This window comes from Alexandromys fortis, unplaced genomic scaffold (genome assembly GCF_014885135.2).
Source record: "Alexandromys fortis isolate MF-2015 unplaced genomic scaffold, M_Fortis_MF-2015_v1.1 scaffold_25, whole genome shotgun sequence".
In the NCBI taxonomy this organism is placed as follows: domain Eukaryota; kingdom Metazoa; phylum Chordata; class Mammalia; order Rodentia; family Cricetidae; genus Alexandromys; species Alexandromys fortis.
In genome coordinates, this window is record NW_026067904.1 from 3,333,896 (window position 1) to 3,358,687 (window position 24,792).

A 24,792-nucleotide genomic window follows, 5' to 3' on the forward strand; every position below is an offset into this window, starting at 1 on the left:
CCCCAGGGATATGCTTGTTTGCTCCCTGAGCCCTGAGATTACAGGAACACCACCATAGTTTTCTTTAAATGTGAGTTCCAGGGATCCAGTTTAGGTTCTCACACTTGGAAAGCAAGCACTCTACCAACTGAGCCATTTTTCTCCCCAATGGAGTGCCACTGTCCAGAGTATGGTCAGAGGCTCTGTCACCAGGGGAGGTGATGTTTGAGAAAGATCTATCTGAAAGAAGAAAAAGAGCCAAGCACTGGGTCTATACAGCATGACCTCACAGAGAGGAGACAGTTGTATAGCTCAACACTCTGCTACAGCATCGGTCCAGGACAATGAAACAACTGATGGAAGACCAAATCTTCCCAAACCCGCGAGTCGGCTAAACTTCTCCTCTTCAGGAATTTGTGGTAGGGATAAAGGCTGATGCTTGCAGGTCCTTATAAATTTGGTACCACACGGGAGAAGCAGAGAGCAACTGTGGCAGGGCCCCGAGTGGGAGACCTAATAGGAGTTCATGCTTTCCACAAAGTAGGTCATCCACAGGTTGCCCACGGTGTGTGTTCTTTCCCTTGGGTCACAGTGTGCTTCAGACGATCTTGTATAAAAGGGCAAATGACTTCACGGCAATTACATACATGTATCCTCACTACACATATTTGTGCACACTCATGCATGCATGCACACTCATGCTGCTAAGGAGACTCAGCTGGCTCCACTTGCAGGGCTTGGCCACCGCTGGGCTTCAGATCCTAAGTGGCTCTGAAGCCCAGCTACTTCTTGAGTAGGGATGCAGGTGGCATCTTGTCACTTTATCAGAAAGGGTCTGGAGTGATCTGTAGCCAAGTGAAAAGTGAGATGGATCATGCGCACTTGCCAGGTGCAGAAGGTAGCCACAGGGACAGACAGCCACCATGCCAGTGTGTGAGTGAGACGGTTTTAGGTTTCTTCAGAGGGCCCTTTTCCCTCCCTCCTTCCGCTGATGGAAGCGGCCCCTCCACCTAGGTCTGCCCCTGATAAGTCTGGAATAGTAGCTGAGCCTCTTATCAGGCAGCAGCAGGGGGTTATAGGGACTCTGCGCTGCACACTGGGCGCTGATAAAGTGGGCCTGGGCCAGACACTCAGCAGCTGCTGTCTTGGACCTGTCCCTAGAGTCTCAGTTCTCAGAAACAGGAGACTCAGACCCAGGAAATCTCATTCATTTCCTGCACACCACAGCAGGCTGAGCTGCTGATGGCCTTGGATGCAGAGCGTGCTTAGGAACATATAAAGACTTGGCCAGGATCCTTGGTGGAGCAGAGGTACTGAGGGGCTCTTGGGTGCCAGCATGACATAGATGGGGACCCAATGGGATCACGGGGTTGGTTGTGAAGTGTGAACTGTTCATAATTCCTTGTGAAGCTGGCACTGCCATCCCCATTTTAGTGCTGAGACGTTAGATTCCTGTAGAGGTGTCAAGGTATTTCACCTACCTGGTCAGTTGTTCTCATCAACTTAGAACATGAAACCCAATATGGACAAGTTCAACAGAGCCACCATATATGGGCTGTCCATGCATGCTTCAGCATTGCCAGGGCATAAATTTCATTTCATTCATTCATGATCAGATTAGATGCCATGTTGGTTGGCCCCCATTTTGACTTCCCCTGTCATAGAGGGCCAACTAGAGTTTTCATTGGCCCATCATACGCACACACACACACACACACACACACACACACACACACACACACCCTGCTTTGACAACATCATAGACTATCTTCAGATTTCACATTAGCTTCCAACCTTCTCCGACTTAGCCCATCTAGGGATTTCAGGTGAACGTCTGTGGGTCCAGCAGACAGTACTGACACTGAGACTGTCCTGTTTATTTAATATTAAGCTTATCAGGAATCTTGCAACTTCAGCCAGTAGTCCTAATAGGATAGAACGTAGACAGAGTGTTTGTTTTCTTTGTTGAGTGGTGCCAGGGACTGGACTCAGAACCTCATACACACCAAACACATGCTCTACCACTAAGCTCATATACAGCCCAGCACAGTTGTTTGTGAAAGGGTTCTAGGTAACGTGTGTGGAGCCAGAGTGGAGAGCAGGTAGTAAGGAGTTGCCCTTCTGAGTGTGTTGTTCATGGGTCCCAGTCCAGGTCACCAGGCACAGAGCCCCCAGTTCAGGGAAGCCTCCCTGGTACTCTAAAGCAAGTCTCTGGGGAGCATGTCTTATCATTTGTTGAGTTCACTTCAGGGACTGGAGCCCAGGGCCTCACATGTGCTCAACCAAAATTCTCACTTAGTGACACCCCCCATCCATAGTAACATATTTCATGTGAATTTGAAAATCTGAAATACCACCTTCATTTTTAATACTTGAAATGATTATTATGATTTAATAATTCCATTTACAGAAATATAGAATAAGTTATTCATGATCCTCTTGCCTCTCCCCCTTCATGGACATTCCCTTTACTAACTTCCAATCACAATCCTGCTACAACTTCTGGCCTGGACTCCTGACCTTTTAGAGGTGTTAAAGTTTTCCTTCCTGTGGCCTTGACCCCACCATGTGGGTCCTGAGGGTTGAAATCAAGTTTATCAAGCTTGGTAGCAATGCCTTTACCTACTTAGCTATTCTGTTTGACCCTGGAAATATTCTTCCTAATTGTAGTTACCTCTTCTCCAGCATTAATAAAAAATCCCTTTGTTTTAGGGTTTCTATTGCTGTGAAGAGACACCATGACCCTAGCAAATTTTATCAAGGAGAACATTTAATTGGGGCTGTCTTACAGGTTCAGAGGTTTAGTCCATTATTGTCATGATGGGAAGCATGGTGGCACCCAGGCAGGCATGGTACTGGACAGGTAGCTGAGAATTCTACATCTGGATCTGTAGGCAGCAAGAAGAGGGAGATACAGGGTCTGAATTGAGCATTTGGAATCTCGAAGCCCACCCCTAGTGACACACTTCCTCCAACAAGACCATACCTACTCTAACATGGCCACACCTCCTAATAGTGTCATTCCATTCAAATATGAGTTTATGGAGGCCTTTCTTTTTTTTCTGAGTTATTTATTTATTTCGAGACAGGGTTTCTCTGTGTAACAGCTCTAGCTGTCCTGGAACTAGCTCTTGGAGACCAGGCTGGCCTCAAACTCACAGAGATCCACCTGCCTCTGCCTCCCATGTGCTGGGATTAAAGGCGTGCACCACCATCTAGTCAAACTGCTGCACCCTCTTTCTAGAACCTCTCTCCCACAACATCTGCTCACTGCTCACATGAAAAGACTCAGCTTTCGTATCTTTCAGGATCTTTTGTTGTCTATCACTCCCCCAGGCAGACAAATGGTAAAAACGTATTAACAACACCGAGCACGATAGTGATAGTGGAATAAGTATTAGGACAAGAAAAAGGAAGGGAGGAAGATGAGCTCATGGTAGTTTTGGGTTCTACCATTCATATCTTCTTGTTCTTCCCTCCTAAAGTCTCAGTTTTTAATTACCAAAACAAAATTCAAGAGCAATAATTTGAAAGGTATAGGATAGAAAATTAATTTGTTCCTGTGTGAAAATGTCCGTACTTTAAAAGAATACAAGAATGTGAAATCTATTCTGTTTTAGATTATTCCCCATCAGGAGTCTTTAATCTTGATCGAATAATGAACCCAATCCTGCAGCTGCCTAGTGACTTTCTTGGTAACTTATTTTATTCTGTTATTTAGTTTGATGAAACAAAATCTCATGTTTAATAAAGAAATAATCATGGCAGTCTGTTGGGAGATGGTGTCTCCATGACTCTCCTTCCCCAGAGCGAATGTGTCAGGACTCAAAGATGCCTTCGAGGAGTGAGAAGGTTAAGTGGTGAGGGATAGATACATCATTGCAGCGGGAAACTGTATGAGTCTGCCCATTTCCGGGGGTTCAGATCTCAAGCACACCGCCTTTAAATTCATAAAATGAAAGTGGATCTAAATTTGTTGACTTTCCTCTGACTAGTTGTGGGGCGGCGCAGAGAGTTGGGGGGATCCATCCTTTTCTACGACTGAAACAATTGATATGACTACTTGTTTGTGTTGTGAAACTTCAGCTGAGAGGAGGAAGAATTTTACGTGCATTTGTAGCTTCTTTGATTTTAAAAAACTAATGTGGGCAAATGTAAATCACAAGACCTGGATAGGGAGTGGGGAAGATGGAGCAGGAGCTTGCCAGAGTGACAGACGGAGACAGGAGTTCAAAGCGCACGTTCCATCAGCTAGGGAAAGAATGGGAGGAGGCAGGAAAAGGTTAGCGGAACAGGAATGGGGGAGAGAAATGACCTATCTCTCCCGAAGCAGACAAAAGACAGGTCAGGGGTGAGGCCATGGGCTGGTCGCTTCCTGATTCCATCCCAGATACAAAGAGGAAGTGAACTGGTGACTCACATGGGTGTTTTTCCTGCCCTGATACTTAGCAGACAGGATTTGGAGGTGCAGAGAGGGTAAATAGCGCCATGGGAAACACTCAGGAAAGCCGACTGGACCCCATGATAAGGAAGCGCCGGCCCTGAACATCCTGTCGTCGCGTTCTCCACAGCAAAAGCCCAGGTTTCTGGTTTCTGAAGCCCTGTTGTACACGTGTGTGTGTATACTTAGGAACGCGTGGGCACACATGAGGATAAGAAGAGATCTCGTGTAGCACACGTGAGGATAAGAAGAGATCTCGTGTAGTAAGTGCCACCCCAAGGGAGCCATTCGGGATATCCTCACTTTCATCTCTGCAAACCAGAGCCCATGTGGCTGGGGTGGACAGGGAGTCAAGGCCCTGTCCCCAAATTTTAGGCTCCCTGTGTCCCCCACTGGAAAGGGCGATTTAATTTGCACATTGCTGTCTTTACCCGCACCCAGCCAATGTGCTCCCAATATTTAAACCCAAATGCACTCTGTCTTCTGCCATACCTGTTTCAAATGCAAGTGTAGCCTGTAAGCCAAACTGTGGGGTTGCCCAGAGATGCCACTATGACAGAAAGCACTGGTTTTTCAAAATGAATGTCCATCTTGAATATTCAGTTCTAAAATACCCTAAGATTCTGGATGTTTTTCCTAAGGTCTTCCAGGAAAGCTGAGTTCAACTGAGAAATCTTTGGAGGCATTGGCTTCCGGTGTGGAGGTCTGAGCAGTGTCGAGAACAATGAGCATCGCTCTCTCTGAGCCTCCGGGTCACAGGAAGAAGAGAAACAGTTCAGAAAAGACAGGGAGGACACCCACTTCCTGCTCCCCAGCCTTTCCTTCCCTCCAGGGTGCTTTCCCAGTGCACTTTTCTCTGTTGGGCCACACTCTGCCCTGCTGCCTTGGGGCACTCGGCCCTCCTTTGCTTCCCCAGCCTGTGGGAGCTCTGCTGTCTGCTTTGGACTGTGGAAGCTCAGCCTCTTGTCCTGATGCCATACAAGGGCTGGGAGGTCACTGCTATTGAAGTGCTTACTACAGGAGCTTAAAGGCCTGAGTCTGTTCCTCAGAACCCACGTAGAAAAACTGGCAGGCTTGGTGTACACTTAGAATTCCAGCATTGGAGGTGGGGTCAGGAGGGCCCTTGAGGCCCACTTACCAGTTAGTAACCTAACTAATTGCAGAGGTCTTGGTGAGAGGCCCTGCCTCAAAAGTCAACATCGACAGTGTACTGGGAATAAAACCTAAAATTGACCTCTGACCTACAAGCCACCCAAATGCATGCCTACTCTCTCTCTCTCTCTCTCTCTCTCTCTCTCTCTCTCTCTCTCTCTCTCTCTCACACACACACACACACACACACACAACACTGTCCAAGTGAAGATTGCGAAACTCCTCTCCGCCTCCTCCTGCCCAGCTATTCTGCTTGTTATAGACACAGGATCTGCTGCTGCCCCGGAAGGAAAGAACACCTCCCCGGCTGCGTGCACAAAATGGACCCCTAGAGTTAGTTATCATGGTAACTAAATCATCAGTATTTACAGCTGCAGTCTGATCAAGGACATCAATCCACGTCATTACGTAATTAGGTTCCTAATTAGGCTGAAAATGCAATTCTATTCTTAAGTGATTTAAGTCCTTTAGAGAGGCAAAAAGCATGAGCGCACAAGAGCCGGTTGGGAAGCAGCGTGATGTGACTCCGGGCTGCACAGGGGCTGCTGATTTGTACTTGAGTCACATGTGTGTGTGTGTTTAAAGCCCACATAGGCACACGTGCATGAAAAAGACATACCTCTGCCGGTGCCCATGCCAAAGACTTAAAAAATGGCGGTCGTTAGTGTCTCTGGAAGCTTAATATTCCTGTGGTCTCTGTTTAGAGAATCCCAGTGTGTGCTAAGTAGTTGCATCGGCAGCAGTGATGATGGGAGGATCTCTGGGAACTGCTAGAGGCATGGTGTGCAGTGCCATTCATTTGGTCACCGGGCCAGTGTCTGGCTAAGCCTTGAAATGCTGCCATTGTGCTTACGGGAGCTCAGAAAGCACAGAGCCTACCGTGAAGCACATGCCCCGTATGGCGTGTACTTGGAGAGGCCAGAGGACAGCGTGGGGTGTCATTCTTCAGGAAGCAGTTTTGTTTGAGCCAGCGGCTTAACAGCCTGGAAGTCTGCACGTAGACTAGGCTGGCCTGCCAGTGAAGCCCAGGAATTCCTGTGCTGGAGTTACAGATATGCATCTGGCTTCTTTTTCTTTTAAACATAGATTCTGGTCCTTACATTTGCAAGGCAAGTTTTACTGAGTCACCTCCTCCATCCCTACAGTTAACCAACCAAGAGCAGGCTTTCCCTTCCTAAATGTTTGTGTGTTTGTTACCCTTACAGCTCTGTAACAAAATACTTGAAAGACACAATTTAAGGGGTGCAAGGTTTCTTTACTCTTGTAGTTTCAGGGGGAGCGGCCCGTGGAGGCAGGGTAGCGGCTGATATGTGAAGTGGACATTTGGTCATATGACCAGGAACCAGGACTAGATATAACCTTCCAAAGCTCGGTGCAGGAGTTACTAGAGTCAGAGACCGGGTCTCAGCTGCTTCTATACACCAGGCTCTGCCTATTCTCCTTAAGCCAATTAAAGAGGCAAATTGACAGTAAGGGCAGAAAAAAAGCAATTTCTGTGACGAAGGAGATAGGGATTCAGTGATTCCTACCCTCACATGGCCTTCTTCCTCTGGTGATACTGATACGAGGTGCAGACTTAAGTTCATGGCAAGAGGCATGCAGAACTAAGCAGTCCCGGTCACGGCGGGGTCCTGTCCATCACTGACCATCATTGTCTGGCTCTCTCTCTCTCTCTCTCTCTCTCTCTCTCTCTCTCTCTCTCTCTCTCTCATATTCATTTTAAAAAATATAGGTTTTAATTAGCTTACAAAGTAGTGAGTTTCAGTAAGACCTTCCGTACATCCTTAGTTGTGATTAATCCTCCTCCTCTTCCCCACCCCACTAGAGCCTTTAGCCTCATATTTTGCTTCATCTCTTTCATCACTATCATCTCTGTCTTAGTTACATTTCTATTATCGTTATAAAACACCATGACCAAAGCAACTTATAAAACCACATGCTTAATTTAGGAGTTACCGTTTCAGAGGATTTTAGTCCATGATGGCAGAGCAGAGCCATGATGGCAGGAACAGCTGAGAGCTCACTCCTTGCTCTGCAGATAGGATGCAGAGGGAGAGTCACACTGGGAATGGTATGAGTCTTTTAAAACCTCAAAGCTGGGCCCCAGTGACACAACTCCTCCAACAAAGCCACACCTCCTAATCCTTCCCAAACTAGGGACCACCAACTAGGGACCAAGTATTCGAATACAGGAGTCTGTGGGGCCATTCCCACTCAGACCACTGCAAGCCCTATGACCAGTTTGTCCCACAAAGGATAGGGTGGTGACCAGTCAATGACTTGTACAGAACTTTAAAACAGCTTAAGATTCTCTCTCTTTGAATATCTCCTTCCTGAAACTTCCCTTACTTCCTGGTGGTTCTGTTTGCTAGAACTGGCTGCACTAGGGTTCCTGTAGCAATTCTACTATGATTTTGTTCTGTTCTCAGCGGTTTATTCTTCCAAAGCATTCCTTAAAAATCTAATGTATCTATTTCACCATTATTATCCTTTACTTCATCTAAAATCTCATTAGATGAAGGTAAGATGTTGATGTTTGGTTTTTACTCTTTATTCTTTTGGCTTTGGGGAGAGGCCACCACCAAGCTCCCAAACGGATTACACTGAGGCTTTATTATTACTTATGAATGCCCAACCTTAGCTTGGCTCATTTCTTGCCAGCTTTTCTTAAATTATCCCATCTTCCTTTTGTCTCTCAGCTTTTTCCTTTTCTTCCTTCCGTGTGTCTTACTTTCACTCTTACTCTGTGGCTGTCTGGGTGCCTGGATTGCTGGCCTCTGACATCTTCCTTTCCTTGTTCTCTTGCTCCTCTCTCCTTCCAGAGTCCTCCTTCTCTTTATTCTCTCTGCCTGCCAACCCTGTCTAACTTTTCTTCTGCCTTGCTGTTGGCCATTCAGCTCTTTATTAGACCATCAGGTGTTTTAGACAGGCAAGGAACCACAGCTTCACCGACTTAGTCAAACAAATGAAGCATAAACAAAAGCAACACACCTTAAAATAATATTCTACAACAACGAGACTCCACCGGAGGTCATTGGTAAGATGGAAGCAGAATCTTTCTTGAAATTCGAGTGGGGAATTCTGTTAAATCTCAAAAATTAAGATTAGAAGAATGCTGTGTTTTAAACGTTCAGCCGTCCTAAGAGTGTGTTTTGTATATCCACCTGATTCTTTGCTGTTTCTCAATATAATTTTCTTTACATAGGTACAGATCCTGTATACTTCTTAGTAGATAAAAATCCCAATCTGCTGTCTAAGCTAACTGTGCCTGTAAATTCCCTGTACCTCCTATTTTCAGCATATGTTTACCGTAGGTACTTTATGGGAGTCTTTTGCCTTCTTATTCCTCCTGGGCTCTTTAAAGTAGAATGTCTTCCTCCTCCCTCCACAAAGCACAAAGTGGCCCCCGTGGACCGCCATGTGCTGTCTCTCTCACAGGTGACTCCGGCAAGCACGCATAGGTAGTATTCCTCCAGTATGACCATAGATCCCAAAGAAGTAGGTTCTAGTATTTGTGATGGATGCTGCACCATCACAGATAGACTTCCCAACAAGAGTGATAGCAACTGGATAAATGGCATAGTCTCCTTCTTCCATGTCCTTCTGTCCTGGCTACCTCCACAAGGTGTAGACCAGATTTGGGGTTGGTCTCCCTGCCTGATCTGATTAAGAAAATCCTTTGCAGATGTGCCGAGCTGCCTGAGGTTTAGCTGATTTCGGATGCAGTCAAGTTGAGAATTGGGAAACAAGATTAACTATCATACCATACACATCATTTTACTGGATCTCAGGCTAAATCACTAAAGATTGCTCAGAAACTTTCTCCTTCTTGGGCTTTTGCTAAGAGATAGATAGATAGATAAGTGAGCTGATTCTTGAGATGTCTTGGATGGAATTGTAAACTGCTGAGGTTAAAAAACAGAGACCACTAAGGTTGCACAAATAGTTTGATACATTTCCTTTCCTTGTAGGCAACCTTTCTGGTGAGATTTCTAAAGAATCACAGGTTTATAGCTGAAAAAGAGAAAGGCTGTAAGAAATTAGGATCTATGTTATAATTCTTGTTTTGTTGATGAAAAGCTTCTGCTGGAGTCCATAGTGAGCAGTTCATCTCTTTCCTCATAACGCGCCCTGCATTTTTCTCTTTTTTTTGAGTTTTTTATTTATTTAGTGATTTACTCTGTGTGCATCTGTGCATATGTGTATACACACACATATATTGTGGATGTGGAGACAAGAAGACAGTTTGCAGGAGCCAGTTTGCTTCTTCTACCATGTGGGGCCCAGGGATGAAATTCAGGTCATCGGACTTTGTAGTGGCAAGCGCTTTTACCCACTGAGCCATCTCACTGGCCATTCCCCACTTTCTGTCCTCCCTTGCAGCCAGGCTCTCAGCCTTCTCTGATTGTGTCCAGGGAGGTTGGCCTTTCCCAAGCATGGACAGTGGATCACTCCTGTCACATGGCATCTGCTGTCCCTGACTTCAGCTCCCAAGCAACAACTTAGTTTCCTTTCCCTGTAGTGATCTGTCAGCTTGACAGCAGATTCATTGCCATGTCCCTATTCCTGTGTGTTAAAGCCACACCCGCCGCTCCTGGAGTGGGCTTCTCCTTCTCCAAAGGAGAACAAGTTCACCAAGAACCTTGGTGGCCTTGGCATTGTCCAGATATCTACCCTGTTCAGTTATCTGATGGTACTGGCCAACTTTCCACAGGCATAAGCCGTGTGGTGTTGCTGTAGCTCTAGCAGATTCCGGGTCCCCCAGTCCCCCCAGGAACCTGACATCCAGCAAAGATTTACTGGAATCCTTTCTCTCTCCTTCCGTCTCTTTGAGTTTCCTAGAAATTCTGTTCAGACCATGTCTGTGGGGGTTGGAGCTAGGGGACACAGTATCTTCTTCTTGGTTTACAGTACTCCATGAATATATGAGAATACTTGGCACCTTCTTTGTATGTGTGAGTTCACACATGTGCAGGTGCACATATGGGAATGTGCGCATGTGGAGATCAGACGACAACTCTGTCATTCCTTGGCTACCATGCACTGCTTGTTTGTTTTCAAGACAAGGTCTCTCGTTGGCCTGCAGCCGAGTCCATTGGGCTGGATAGCCAAGAAGGAGCCCTAGGAATGCACCTGTCTCCATTTCCCCCCATTGGGATTCTGAGCAGATGCCACCACACCTGGGCTTGCTTGGATGTCCTTTTGTTTAATTCAGATAGTAAGGATGGGACTCGGGTTCTCGTGCTTCTGAGGCTAGGATTTCACTGATGAACTGTCACCTTAGCCCTTACTGCCTTTAATACCCTGTATGCCTCACAGTCCACCCTTAACACGGGTCCTCCCTGGAGGAGAGCCTATATGATAGAAGTGGCTCCACACTGCCCATCCTTCAGTTGTATAGGGCTGCTGTCCTGGACTCGGGATAAGAAGATGCTTTTTTATTCTCTGTCAGAAGAATGGTCACAAAGCCTTCTTCCTTTTCTGTATGTACTATCGCTCAAGTAAGCTGAGCAATTGTGAGGTAAATGTGAGTGCCATTTGTGTGTGTGGTGTAAAAGAACTTCTGGAGAGGATAGAAGGATAATAGCAGAAGAACGTGTAGCAATAGCCCGGGCACCTAAATCTTGAGTTGTGAGTTATAGCATCCCGCCCCTCCCGCCAGGTCCTCGTGTGAGCAAATCCTGGGCATAGAACCTCCTGAGCATGAGTCTAAGTGACACTTACTCGTTATTTCTCTGTTGGGATTAAAATGCCATGTCCCAAAGCAACTTTCAAAGGGAAGAGTTTATTTAGGTTGACAGTTCTAGAGGGCTAGTCCATAGTGGTTGGGGAGGCATGGCAGGAGACCAGCATGGTGGAGCAAGGAACTGAGAGACCATATCTGAACAGCATACAGGAAGCAGACAGTAAGTACTGGAAGTGGGGTGGGGCTGTAACTCTCCAAGCCTGCCCCAGTGACTTACTCCTCCCCCACAGTTCCGCATCCTAAAAGTTCCATAACCTTCTCAAACAGTGCCACCAGCAGGGGACTAAGAATTTAAATCCATGAGCCTATGGGGGACATTTTTCTCATCCAAACCACAACAGGTACACAGGGAAGGATGCCCATCCCGACATGACCTTTGGAGCCCAAGTCTATCTCCTCCATGGTGTCCTCTGTCTCCCTGTAACAGGATTATGTCTTCCCGTAATGGAGACACCTGTCTTGACAATCTGGCTTTGCTGAGACCCAGGGTTGCACCACAACTTACAAAATTTATATAGATATATAGGGGTACAGGAGGGAATGGCTGGAATTCAGACAAAAATCCAACGACCCTCCCCACTCCCTGCTTCTCTGAGAAAATGTCAACAAACCTAATCTTGAGGGTCCCTTGAAAGTAGTCACAGCTTCTATAGTGAAGATGGCTGTACCGTGCGGAGGATAACATTGCAGATTATCATAAGATTCCTACTGCTATTTACTGATGTAATAAGAAGACCCTTAGCAGATGTTAGCACCATGCTCTTGAACTCCCAAGCCTCCAGAACTTTGAGCTAAATAAATATATACTTTTATAGGTCACACAGAATTCCAGCCACTAAATCCATTTGCTCATATATGCATGCATCCGTTCATGCTTTAGTTTTATATTTATTCAGTATTTCCCAAGTGGACAGTCTCAGGCTGTCCCAAGCAATAGGAACCCTAAGGCAGAAACCAGTGCTAGGTTCATACTATTGCTGTGACAGACCTGACCGTGTGTTTTGGGGAGGACTGTGGAGACATTTGAACTTTAGATCAGAAAATCCAGTGAGTGCTGAGAGCCCAGTGGGCTGTTTCATGGGAACGTGGAGAATACTGAGAGCAGTACAGGTGATGGAGGTCTGCCTTGTAAAGTTCAGAGGGAAGCAAACACTCTATCAGGGCCATTTGTGTGCTATTAGGAATCGGAGGTTCTGGTCTGCTTGGAATGAAGAATCAGCTGTGACTTCCAAGAGACCCAGAACGACTAACGTGAAACCTTTGCCTTGTTGGGAAAATTGCTGCTTGTCATCTGGGGTTGAGAAATGAGTGGTAGTTAAATGAAACCAGAATCTCTGTGGTAAAACCTTCTGGAAGGATTCCTTCAGGGCCAGCACACAGAAACTGTGATCCAGTAAAGGCCAAGGCTGCATCTCCTGCGGGCAGCCAAACTTGGTGATGTAGAAGAGTTTTCTAGCAGGTTACTGGTTTTGCTCATGGACAGCAGCTGAGACTTGGCACTGTGAGAAGCTAGAAGAGACCACTGGTGAAGGTGCAGCGTCCATTGCAGTAAAAGCCCCAGGATTGAAGGGATCCTGAAAAGAACAGGAGTCTTGGCACCATGTGCTAAGGTCACAGCCCCTGGAGAGAGCCTGGGAGAGGATGTTGGTGAAGGTGTAGCCAAGTTGCTACAGAGTTTCCAGCATTTTGGAGATGACCACAAAGGAAAGAATCTGTGGAATGGATATAGTCTGAGCCTAGAAGACAAGCTGTATGTGGGGGTAGGTGGGTGGCAGAGCCAGGGAAGCGGACCTGCCCAGGACCTTTGGCTGACACCAGGCTCCCCTCTTGGCTATGTCCAACCCTGCCAAGACTCTAGCAGCCAGTGTTTTACCAGATCCAGGCAAGTACATGGTAACTGCCCTGTGGAGAAAGGTCTCATTGCACCACAATTGCAACGGTTCCCTGAGCCTGGTGTGTCCCTCTCTGCTTAAGCTTGTACTGAGATTTCTCATTTGGTGCTGCTGTCTCCAGAGTCTAATAAATCCCCTGCTCCCCTGGGTCCCCAAGGAGAGGAGATATCATTTGTAGTAGCTAGAGGAAGCACTATAGGAGGTTGCAGTGTGCCAGATCCAGAAGCCACAGGCAAGTACTAGCAGCAACTTCAGTAACTTGGATAGTTCCATAGGATGGGCCTTTCCCACTGTACAGTTGATACAAAGATCTGGGTTTGGGGAGAAAACTCGGGGAGAGACTGAAAGTATACCCCAAGTGAGTAATGAAGTCCCAGGCTGCCACTGGATGAGCTGTGTGACCAAAGGCACGTCATATGCCTGAGCTTGAATTTTCAACCTGTGAAATGGCCGATGATGACCGGCATCTCTCAGGAGGACCACTGAGAGAGCAGGTGTAAGGCAATAACAAAGCCAGGCTTGGTATGAGCAGACCATCAACTGGCCTGTGTTAAAAACACAGTGGTGCAGATCTTTATCTCACCACAGATAACCACAGATGAGTGTCTAGCCAACGTGGGCTTCTGTGATTGGATGCAGAGGTATTGCGCTAACTTTTCCTAAGAAGATATGAACAGTTGTCTGTTTGCCCCAGATACGGCTCCAATGGCAGACTGAAGTAGTGATTCCATCAAAGGCCAATTTGACCAACCAGTGAGTTTTGAGGGGCTTCTTGTCAAGAGCATGGGTAAAAGTTTACTTAAAGGAATGTGGATAACCCAAAAATAGACACATCAGAGGCTGGGGAGATGGCTCAGCTGGCAAACTGCCTGCTGTGCCAACATAAGAACTCGCATTTGCATCCATAAAATCCATAAAATGGGCAGGTGTGGTAGGATGCATCTGTAATCCTAAAACTAGAGGGCCAGAGGAAGAGGAGTCATACAACTCAGTATGTAATCCTAGCAGAATTAGTGAGGTCTAGGGTCTGTGATAGGTAGGTAGGTAGGTAGGTAGGTAGGTAGATAGATAGATAGATAGATAGATAGAAAGATAATAGATAGGTAGGTAGGTAGATAGATAGATAGATAGGTAGATGATAGATAGAGATATTTTTGTCTCAAAAAAAAATAAGGTGCAAAGTCACCAAGAAAGATCTCTGACCTCCATACACACACAAGTACACAGGTACCTATTAACAAACATGCACATAACCATACAAACATATACACATACCACACACACATACACACAATCAGTTGTAGTACCACAAAGTCCCATATCTTGAATTGTGTACTCATGGAAGCTGTATCATGGAGTCTTTTGGTTAACCTTCTGTGTTATAGAATAATCCTCTTGTACACCATAATGACTTGTCGCTGGAACTGGTTTAATAAAATAATGATTGGCCAGTAGCCAGGCAGGACGTATAGGAGAACAAACTAAGGATGATGGGAAGGAGGGTGGAGTCAGGAATCACCAGCCAGATGCTGAGAAAGTAAGATGGGCATGCTGTAATGAGAAAAGGTACCACCATGTGGCAGAGTGTAAATTAGGAATATGGTTTAGCTTAAAATTTAAGAGCTAGTTAATATTAATCCCAAGCTTTTTGTCGAGCATTTATAAGTAATATTAAGCCCCTGTGTGGTAATTTGGGAAATAGCTGCTGGGAATTTGGGAACAGGCGAGTGGGAGAGAAATGTCTAGTTACACATGGCTCCCTACATTGGGCGGCAGATGAAGCGTGATCCTAATTAGTCTTAACAATACAAACCTGGGGTCAGATGTCAAGGGTGAAAGCTGAAAGATTAGAGGAACGAAGGAACAGTCACTTCTTACCTCTCTGAATTCTCAGGGCCAAGATCCTGTCTACACCCCGCCTTATCACTTCCTCTCTCTTTCCCGTGTTGTCACTTCCTGTCTCCTCCCTGTGCAGACCTCCTGAACTCTAACGCCATCCTCTGAACTCCAGGCAAGCTTTATTTGTCAGAATACAGACAAAATACCACAACACTTGTGTGTCCTGTGTGCATGTCCTAGTATCTCCAAAGATCACTTGGGTGTGGAAAATGCTGGAAGAGAGTCAAAGACCCGATCTCAGCTGAGGGTTTTGAGACCTGCTCCTTCCTTCTGTTAGAGGGTATCAAAAGTCCCATTGCCATTATCATAAACAAACATAGCTACCTTCGTTTTTTCTGCTCATTGTGTTGCCATAGATACCTGGTCAAGGTAGTCTTCACTCCAAGATGGTGAATATATTACACCCAGGGGGAAAAGTCAATGGGTATCTACAAGGTGTGAGTATAGGCATCTGTACTGGGATTTAATGGGGAGTGACGTGGTTCTGGAGTGCCCTGGGATTCACGGGGTATGCTCAGCCTGGTTCAGTAGGCATGCAGAACTGGGTCTATGCCTTCCAGAAGAGGTCTGGTGCACTGTGTTCTTCTCTCTGCAGGCAATCGCCAAGCTGCTTACAAGTGACCAGGGGGTGCATACTAGTTTCTGATTGTGGGGAGTCTTCCTTTCTCACTGTAGGTTTTCACTTTTGTCCACAGAGCCTAACCCAGGGATGTCCTACAGCGTGATGGAGATCGCCATCATTGCAGGTAAGCTGGCACGGGAGTTCTCTTCTAGAACTGGCTTGAGGACCTAGGTGGAAAAGGGATGGTAATGCATGGTGCTTCTCTCCTGCTCTAGTTTGCTTCTTGTCGCTGTGATAAACACCTCAACCAAGAGAAGCCCAGGGAGGAAAAAGTTTATTTAGCTTAAATTTCCATGTCAATGTCACAGTCCATCACTGAGGGAAGCCAGGGCAGGAACCCAAACAGGGCAGAGGCAGGAACCATGGATGAAAGCTGCTGACCAGTGTGTTTCCTCTGGCTTGCTCAGCTGTGTTTCTTAGAGAAAACCTACCATGGGATGGGACCACTCACGGTGGAAGCAGCAATCAAGAAAATGCCCCATAGACATGTCCATAGGCCAATCTGGTTAAGGCAATTCTTGAAATGAGATTCCTCCTCCCTAAGTGTGTATAGACTTGTGCCCGGTTGACAAAAACTATGTCTCCGCCCCTGGAGGGGTCTTTGGGGATAGAAAGGAATACTCCCAAACTTCTGGTTTGAAGTGTTACATATGGTTCCTGGTGGAGTGTGAACAAAAGGGGGCTTGCTACATATATCAAAAGACATCCTGCCTCTGGACCTTGTATCCACCACAGTGGCTCAGGCTGGAGAATGAGCCATCTATGTGTTACAAATTAAAAATGATAAAACCAGATTAGTAGAAAAGGAAACTGGGACAAAGTTCATTATGGAAGAGCTTTATACGGGGTAATGTGGTCAGAGCACCATGGCTATAAACCCATGAGAGGTTCTGAAGTGGGAAGACTTTAGGAGAGGGAGAGGTGCCATGTGTAACAGGGTAGGGATTCTGAAGGGAGAAAGCCTCCAATTTCAGAAAACAAAAGTAGTTCTAACTCTTAGAGTCTGGGGATGGTGGAAGGAGGCAGAGGTTCACACCGCATGACCTAATCTGTGTGCCAGGAGTCTCAAAGCAGGAGGGCATTAGATAAAAGTGGGGTTATAATCCAAGGTTGTCAGAGTTCTGGACATCAGCTAGGCTTGCTCCCAGATTCAAAAGGAGCAGGGGATTCAACTGCTTGTGAGTGTCTCGACCGCTCTCCATGTCTGCATTTGAGAGAGACTAGAGGAGGGTTGCTTGGTTTTGGGAGAAAAGAAAGCAGCTAGCAAGTGTGTCCTAACCCTGTAAGGCAGTTTGAGGTACCTGTCGACAAGCTAGCCCAGGCTTTGAGGACTTCACATCTCCCTCAGCCCACACTGCCCTGACTCACACCTCCACCTGACTCACACCTCCACCCAAAGGTTGGAGCCTGGGCTAGTGGCTCCCCACTTGTGGCCCAAGAGCAAACAAGCTTGGGATGTGTCTCTCTTTGCTCCCTCTTTGTGATCCCCTCTTCTCACTCGCTGGTGCACAGCTCAGAGATCATCTTCAGTTAAAAATAAAGAAGAAACAGGAAACCATCAAAGACACCTGTCGATTTCGTCTAGCTGATCATTGTCTCGTCATTTGGACCCTCGGCCCTTCCTTTTCTCAGGAACTATTAACAGGCAGTGTTCCTGCGACAGTCACAGGGCGCTTAGGAAATCGTTCCTGTGACAGTCGTAAGGAACTTAGGAAATCATTTAATACAAATGAGACATGGGAGCTATATTGCCCAACATTATTACTCCAGGAACCCTTCCTTCTAAAGTAAAAATAGTTAAATTCTACAACTTCAAACCTAGTGAGAAAAGATGAAACACCTTCCATGGGATTATTGCCTTGGACCTTCTAAATTTCTAAGTGATCTGACCCCTCTTGTCCCACCTTCTGCTTTACCTCTCTGATGGCTGGGACGTAGCACACCTTTGGCATTGATCTGAGCATCGTGGCCAAGTCCACCTCTTCCTGGAGACCTGGAAATCCTCACCTCCCAAAATGAATGGTTCAGACTGGATAGGGACACCTCCTCCACCCATTTCATTCCATACCCAATTACCCTTGTCTTTTCCCCCTGCGGACTCTATGGAGGGTAATCAGTTCCTCCTAACCTGGGCACAGAAATTCCCGTGTGGAAATGAGATTGTCTGGAGAAGTGAAACCTTACATTCTATGGGCCCTTCAACTTCAAATCAGTACAAGTACTCGTGTTACTGGTGGTCTCTGTAGAGACAGGGTGTGCGAAGAATTGATAAGCACTCACAAATAGCAAAACAACAAGGGTTTTCATTCCAAGGGAAAGCAAAAATTACAGAGTGTGATTGCCATGAGAAAATAGTTGGTCCTGAGCAAGATTTGCATAAGGGTGCCTGACTGCTGCCTGAATCTTCCTTTTGTGGAATAAGAGGAAGGAGAATTGGATGCTGGGGATGTTGGGTTTTTGAGATTAAAGTTTAATTACATTTCTCCCTTCCCTTTCCTCCGTCCAAACTCTCCTATATACCTCTCCCACACTTTAAATTTATGGCCTCTGATTTTACTAATTTTATTGCATGCACATGTGTATTTATATATTCCTAATATAACCTGTTTAGTGCACATAATGTTACTTTACGTATGATTTCAGTGCTGACCATTTGGTACTAATCAACCAGCTGGTATACTTTTCCTTGAGGAAGGCCACCTCTCCCACTCCCAGCTTCCCTCAGTTGCCTATAGTTCTTTGTGTAGGGTTGAGACCTCATGAGATTTTTTATTTCAGTCCAGTTTGGCAAGTTCATGGGAGGCATTCTTGTTCAGCTCACATTTGGTCAGTCATTGGGTGAATTTTGTGTTGATTGATGGACTCTGGCTATGTGAGCCTTTGTATGCTATGCATGTCCTTTCCTGTGATGCATCTGATTTTCATCACATGCATGCTCAATCATGCATAGACATAAGATAGCAAATAGAGATTGTTTTCCCCCAGGTGATCCTCTGGGATCCTCTCTTCCCCTGTCAACCAGGGAAGGTCAGTAGTTTCATAGACCTAGATATGACTGCCTTATTTCACTGACTGGCCATGGCTACCCAGCCTTGCCAAGGTGAACTCTACTTCAAGATGGCAGGATGTTATGCCCAGAGGACAAAGTCATACTGCAACACTGTACCCATCTGCCTTGACTGACTTGCATCCTGTCTTTCTTGCAGCTGTGATCACTGCAGTGGCTTTGGTCCTGGTTTGCCTCCTCTTCCTCATGCTTCGGTACTTGTACAGGCACAAGGGCACCTACCACACCAATGAAGCCAAAGGCACAGAGTTCGCCGAGAGTGCCGATGCAGCCCTGCAAAGCGACCCTGCCCTCCAGGACGCCGGGGACAACAGCAAGAAGGAATACTTCATCTGAGGGGTAGCAGTCTTCACCTCCCTGCAAGGTGTTTGTGGCTGTCAGAGGGAAAGCACACCCACTAAGTGCCACCACTGTCAGCACCGGGAAGCCCTCAAGGGCACCCCAAAACTCTTACTGCAGAACACTGGGTACCTGCCAGGAACTGATAAAGATATGAAGAATCGAGGTGCAGAACACCTCTTGCAGGGACTCGATGGCCACCCAGAGGCTGGCATTGGCTCTACAAGGAATAGAGAACATCTGGATACACAGGTCTCCCTGTACAATGCAGGTCTCATCTCACTTCCATGAAAGTTCTCCTCGGTGCGCATGAGATGGTTGGACCTAAGATGAACAGAAGAATGACATCTATAAGTGGACTGGGGATAATGACATCAAATGTCAGTCCTTGACATTTGGGGAGAATGGCAGGTGCCAGAGTTAAAAGGTACCTTCATCTCCCATCAACCCAACATAAAACGTTAACAAATAAATTTGAAATGTAACTGAGCATTCTTTACCAAGTGTCTAGGAAACAGTAAATGCCACCTATTGGTGGCTTTTCTCTTGTATAACATTGTATCTATGTGCATGGGGCAAAAATTGTCCAGTTCTGGCAAGAAAACAGGAGGAAGGATGACCTTTTCCCCTCACTGGTCCAGCTATATAAAACAAATGGAAGGATGAAGTTCAGTAACCGGCCACTGGCTGAAGCACTGATTTCTTGATAAATAGTATTCCAAGACGAGAGTTGTGTTCAACAACCACGAGTGAACTCCATCAGCCCTGGGTTTGGGTCCTAGCTCCTCTGCACTGGTCTTGGGAACTTAAATCATGAAGTTGGCCCCTCTGCCCTTAATGTTGGCATTTTGCTGGCATTTTTCAAGTGGAACTGTTGCTAATTGTATTACCCCTGCTTCCTAACTCCCAGCTTTGTGGGCAGGAACAGAAGGATCAGATACCAGGCACTCACTGGGTTCCTGTGTCATTAACTCACTAGATTCATGGCTTGCCTGTGTGGGCTAATGAGAATTCATCCTCGCCCCATCTCTAAACGTCCTGAGAAGCCACCAATTTAAAATGAACAACAGGAAGAAAATGAACTAATTAACCAAGCCCGTCCAGGTGAGATTGCCAGTGGCCCTGCAGTCACTCTGAGACCAGTGTGGCTGAGTTTAAAGACTGTCCCCTGCTATACCCAGGCGCTCTCAGGAGTCTCTTCAGCTGTGCTATCTCCACTTGGACTCCATCAAAAAAGACCCATGTCATGTCATGTTCCCTGGGAATCTAATGAGGACATAAGCTTAGTCGAGTATAGCCACCAGCCGAAAGAGCTGGAAGTCCCGGGAGTGCTGTGGGGAAGAGAAGCAGGGATTGGCCAAGTGCCAGATGTCCCCAGATTGGTGGATGTCTGTGTTCTCATCTATGAAGTAAAAGACTGGCCACAGATGTTGCCCATTAATCTAGAGACCTGGGCTAAACCCCTAGTGAATGCTTGAAACCAAAGGCAGTATTAAACCCTGTGTATTTGGCTTTTCTGCACACACTTACGTTAAGATTTAATTTATAAATTAGGCACAATAAGAAATTAACTGCAATAACTCACAGTAAAATGGTATAATTATAACCATAAGCTGGAATAAAAGATTCTTGAAACCGTGAATTGTTTCTGGAGTTTTTGATTTACTGTTCTCAGATGGCAGTTGGCCGTGTGTAATTACAACTTCAGAACGGACCTATGCTTGGGGGCAGCTGCTGTTATCTGCCCACACCTGAGACTGTGCTACACGACAACAGCCTAGGAAAACAACTGTAGAACAAATCAAACAAAAAGGTGCAGTCGGGTGCAGATGGACGCTGGAGGTCAGGCTGCGTCCAACAACAGAGGAACATCAGGACCCAGTTGTTCCTCTTTTAGAGGGATGAAGATGATCATCTGGGGCTCTACAAAGAACAGAGCAGGAACACCTGGGGCTTGGAATTCTAGAACAAGCAGCCAAGCACCCCAAGCCTTGTGTCTGTTCTCCAGCCCCTTTGCCCATGAAACCTGTCATCCTAGGATACCATTCCCATCTCTGGTGTGAGTGGACCTAGAGTGGGAGACCTCTCTGTGAGGGGGACCATCAGGCAGGGCAGCTGGGCTGTCACCGGGAGTATAACAAAGAGGATGACAATAGCTATTGGATCAGTAACTCCCCATCATGCATCAGGATTTAAGGACAGCCCAGCCCAGTTTCACATTCAAAGAAAACAGAGCACTGGATGGGAAGTATGGCAGAGCAACCGTGCCAACTCTTTGAAACTGCTTGTGTAACTTATAGAAAAACAGCCATCCTGCAACGAAACCACAGCTGCTCCTTGCCCTGTTACTGTATGATCTGGTTCTGTAAAACCATTGTCAACTGAAGATTTCATTAAGTCAAAATGTGTTTTGGGGGATAAATAGATGGCCCCGCCCCCAGTTTACCCAGGATATCTTGATCTTTTCTGCTTCCCTTTCCCAGGACAATCATTGCATCCCTCTTTTGGCCCTCCTTGCTATCTAGCCTCTCCGGGACTGTGGATTATAGACAACCTACATTTTAAAAAGCTACACTTGGTGGCGTACATTTATAATCCTGGTGATGTATAAGGCAGAGAAGTAGGCTTGCTCACCACCAGCCCTAGATGACTTGGATAGACCCCAGGCCGGTAAGAGACTGTGTCTCAAATAGCAACTTGGCCAGCAACCAATGAAAAACGCCCAACATTGTCCTTTGGTCTCTACACACATACGCATGCACACACAGAGAATACATGCATACATGTGTGTAAACACATGCATCACAGGCTCTTTAAATGACTTACCTTTAGCACTCTCTCAGAAATCAGGCCATGCCCCTGTAGAAGCCATGCCCCTGTAGCTCCATTTTTTCTCTGGGAAAGATAGTTAGGAAGTTGTGTGATAGCCTTGAAGCTCCCCCCTTTAGTGGCTTCAGTATAAATTTGTGGTCCTATCAAGTACCTGGCTCCACATGTGCCAGGAGTCACATAAAATCCCATGGTGTAAAACTCCCCACTATTCCTTAGGACCTTTATAAAACATCATATATTCCCTTAGTTCTGAGGAGGGTTTCTCTGAAGTAGCTCGTAGTTTGTCCACCTGCTCTCACACTCAGCTGACCCTCCCGTATGGTACGGGCACTCAGAACACTTCCATCTCTTGGCAGCGGAGCTGGGTAAAATCATCTAACCCAGTGCCTTCATGTAATGAAGTGTTGACTGCCGTGTGCAATTTCTTGGCTATTGTAGTGAAAGCCAAGAACAGAAGAAAACAGAATTGTGTGTGTGTGTTCACTTTCACCCGGCCATACAGCAGAAAACTACTAAGAGCCACCCAGGATCAGGAATCATCTGTATTTAGTAAGGAACTTCAAAGGCAGGTGTGTGTGCACGCACACAGAGACAGTCACACATTTACTAGGTACTTGTGTAATTGCGGATTACAGAGCTGGAAACACTATTTCTGCCTTCAAGAGTTTGAGGCTTAACAGAGAATATGTATAAATAATGTGCAAATGTTCAAAGCCCTCAAGTATCGCAGATGCTGAAAGCAAAGAGATGGCAGATAAATTTGAAAACTGAAAAAAAAAAGAGACACAGTTTAAGAGTAAGGCAGGCTTATGAAGAGCCCCAGAGAGGAAGGAGGTTGGGTTAGCAGAACAGGAGGTAAGAGCTGGACCATAGAGGAGCCGAGCCCAAGCTAAGGCAGTTTGAGTTTGCTACACATGAATCAGGAGCCACTAAAATAATGGTTGACATTTATGATAAGGTAAAGACAGCAGCCAAATCAGACAGGACTCAGAATGGACCATGGAAATGTACAGAGGGCAAGAGGGTAGGGAAATAGCACAGCCAGCAAAGTACTTGTTTTGCAAGCATGAGGACTCTAAATTTGACCTCCAGAACCCATGTTAGAGAGAGGCGGGATGAAGCTTTGTTTTGCAGCCTGGGATGAAGCATCTGTGCCATACTCTCCAAACCCCAGGGCTCAAGGAAAATCACAGAAAGATGGGGTGAAAGAGTGTAGGAGGCATGTTCAAAGAGCACGGCTGTCAAATAGTGTCTTCGAAGCATCCACGTCTCTATGGCTGTTTGAACAAAACCTGTGGACAGTAGAAAGACCAGCTAATCCCACAGACAGGGAATGAGGTTGACGCTCAAACCAGACAGTAACTGCAAATGCATGAAGGCTGAATGATGTGGGAGTGATTTCTTATTAATAAAGAAACTGCCTAGGCCCATTTGATAGGCCAACCCTTAGGTAGGCGGAGAAAACAGAACAGAATGCTGGGAGAAAGAAGCTGAGTAAGGAGTCGCCATGATTCTCCCACTCCAGACAGACGCAGGTTAAGATCTTCTCTGGTGGCGGGAAGCGGCCAGCCGCTCCGATACAACAGCTGAACTCAGCCAACTTCCTGACAGCCCACACAGTGTGTTTATACTTTCCTTCCCTCACCCCTACCTCATCCCTGAAGGACAGGAAAGCTACTCTTGAACCTAGATATTAGAGGGTCCAGAACACACTGCCATTCTTAAAGAGATGTTGCAGAAATGAGGAAGTGGGGCGCACACAGTCAACTCTCCAAAGAGAGTTTCTCCTCCTTGCCTATAGAGAAGGGACTTATATAGGGGTTTAAAACAAAGAACCTAGGAAATAAGACACTGCAGGTTCACCTCTGACCCCACACACATGCCATGTACTTGCACCTTCACACACAGACACACACATGCACGCATGAGCGCACGCACACAGGCTAAACAAGGCTCACATTCCGCTCCCATGAATCCCATTGCTGGTGCTGGATTCCATGGTGTTCATTCATCCTGTCAAGCCAGGAGTGGATTTCAGCCTTTCCAGGAGGTGGGACAGTGGGTCAGGGCTCAGAGCCCAGCACTGTGTAAATCCCAGAGGAGAAGTTTATCTCCTTGGAAAGAACTCCTGACACGTTTATCTTACTTAAGCTGCTCAATTGTTTTCCATTCCTTTCCTGAACATTTTCTCATCAGAGCCTCAGAATGCCTTCGGGCCAACAGGATTCTAGCGGGCTCCGCGCCAGGAATAGAACTGCATACATTTGCAGGTTTGCAACTAAGCATATCGATGCTATGTTAAAGAGGAGAGCTGTTCTTAAATAGGCTAGACTCAGACAGAAATCTCACCTCGGGCCCTGACTAGCTACAACTTAGGAGGGAGGAGTGGACTCCCCCGCGCTCCAGAATCTCATGAACAAACCAAAAGGTTGGAACTTCGGGGGTCTTGAATATTTTATCTGGAGAATGGGGGTGAAGTATACATATGTGTGGGAAGGTACACTCCCAAGTGCACAGGTATATGTGGCAGTCAGAGGACAGACAACCTCAGACGTCATTGTTCATGGGCCATACACCTTGCTTTGTTGAGACAGAGTTTGTCTTTGGCTTGAGGCTCACCAATTAGGATAGGCTGCCTAGCTAGGGTCCTAAGGATCCACCTGCCTCCACCTCATTGATACTGAAATTAAAAATGTGTGTCACCAGTCAGGCAGTGGTGGTGCACGCCTTTAATCCCAATACTCGGGAGGCAGAGAAGGTGGATCTCTGTGAGTCTGAGGCCAGCCTGGTCTACAAGAGCTAGTTCCAGGACAGGTTCCAAAG

At 46.4% G+C, this 24,792-nt stretch overlaps 1 protein-coding gene across 2 annotated transcripts in view; it reads left to right on the forward strand.

Annotated features, from left to right (window-relative positions):
• Gypc (glycophorin C (Gerbich blood group)) overlaps positions 1–20,779 on the forward strand; it is a 38,566-nt gene extending 17,787 nt beyond the window's left edge. For both annotated transcript variants that reach the window (XM_050134948.1, XM_050134947.1), the window contains 2 exons: positions 15,805–15,855; positions 18,938–20,779. In XM_050134948.1, the coding sequence (XP_049990905.1) occupies positions 15,805–15,855; positions 18,938–19,134 (248 nt within the window). In that variant the 3' untranslated portion in view covers positions 19,135–20,779. The remainder of the gene's footprint in view (positions 1–15,804; positions 15,856–18,937) is intronic.
• Positions 20,780–24,792: the final 4,013 nt, after the last annotated feature.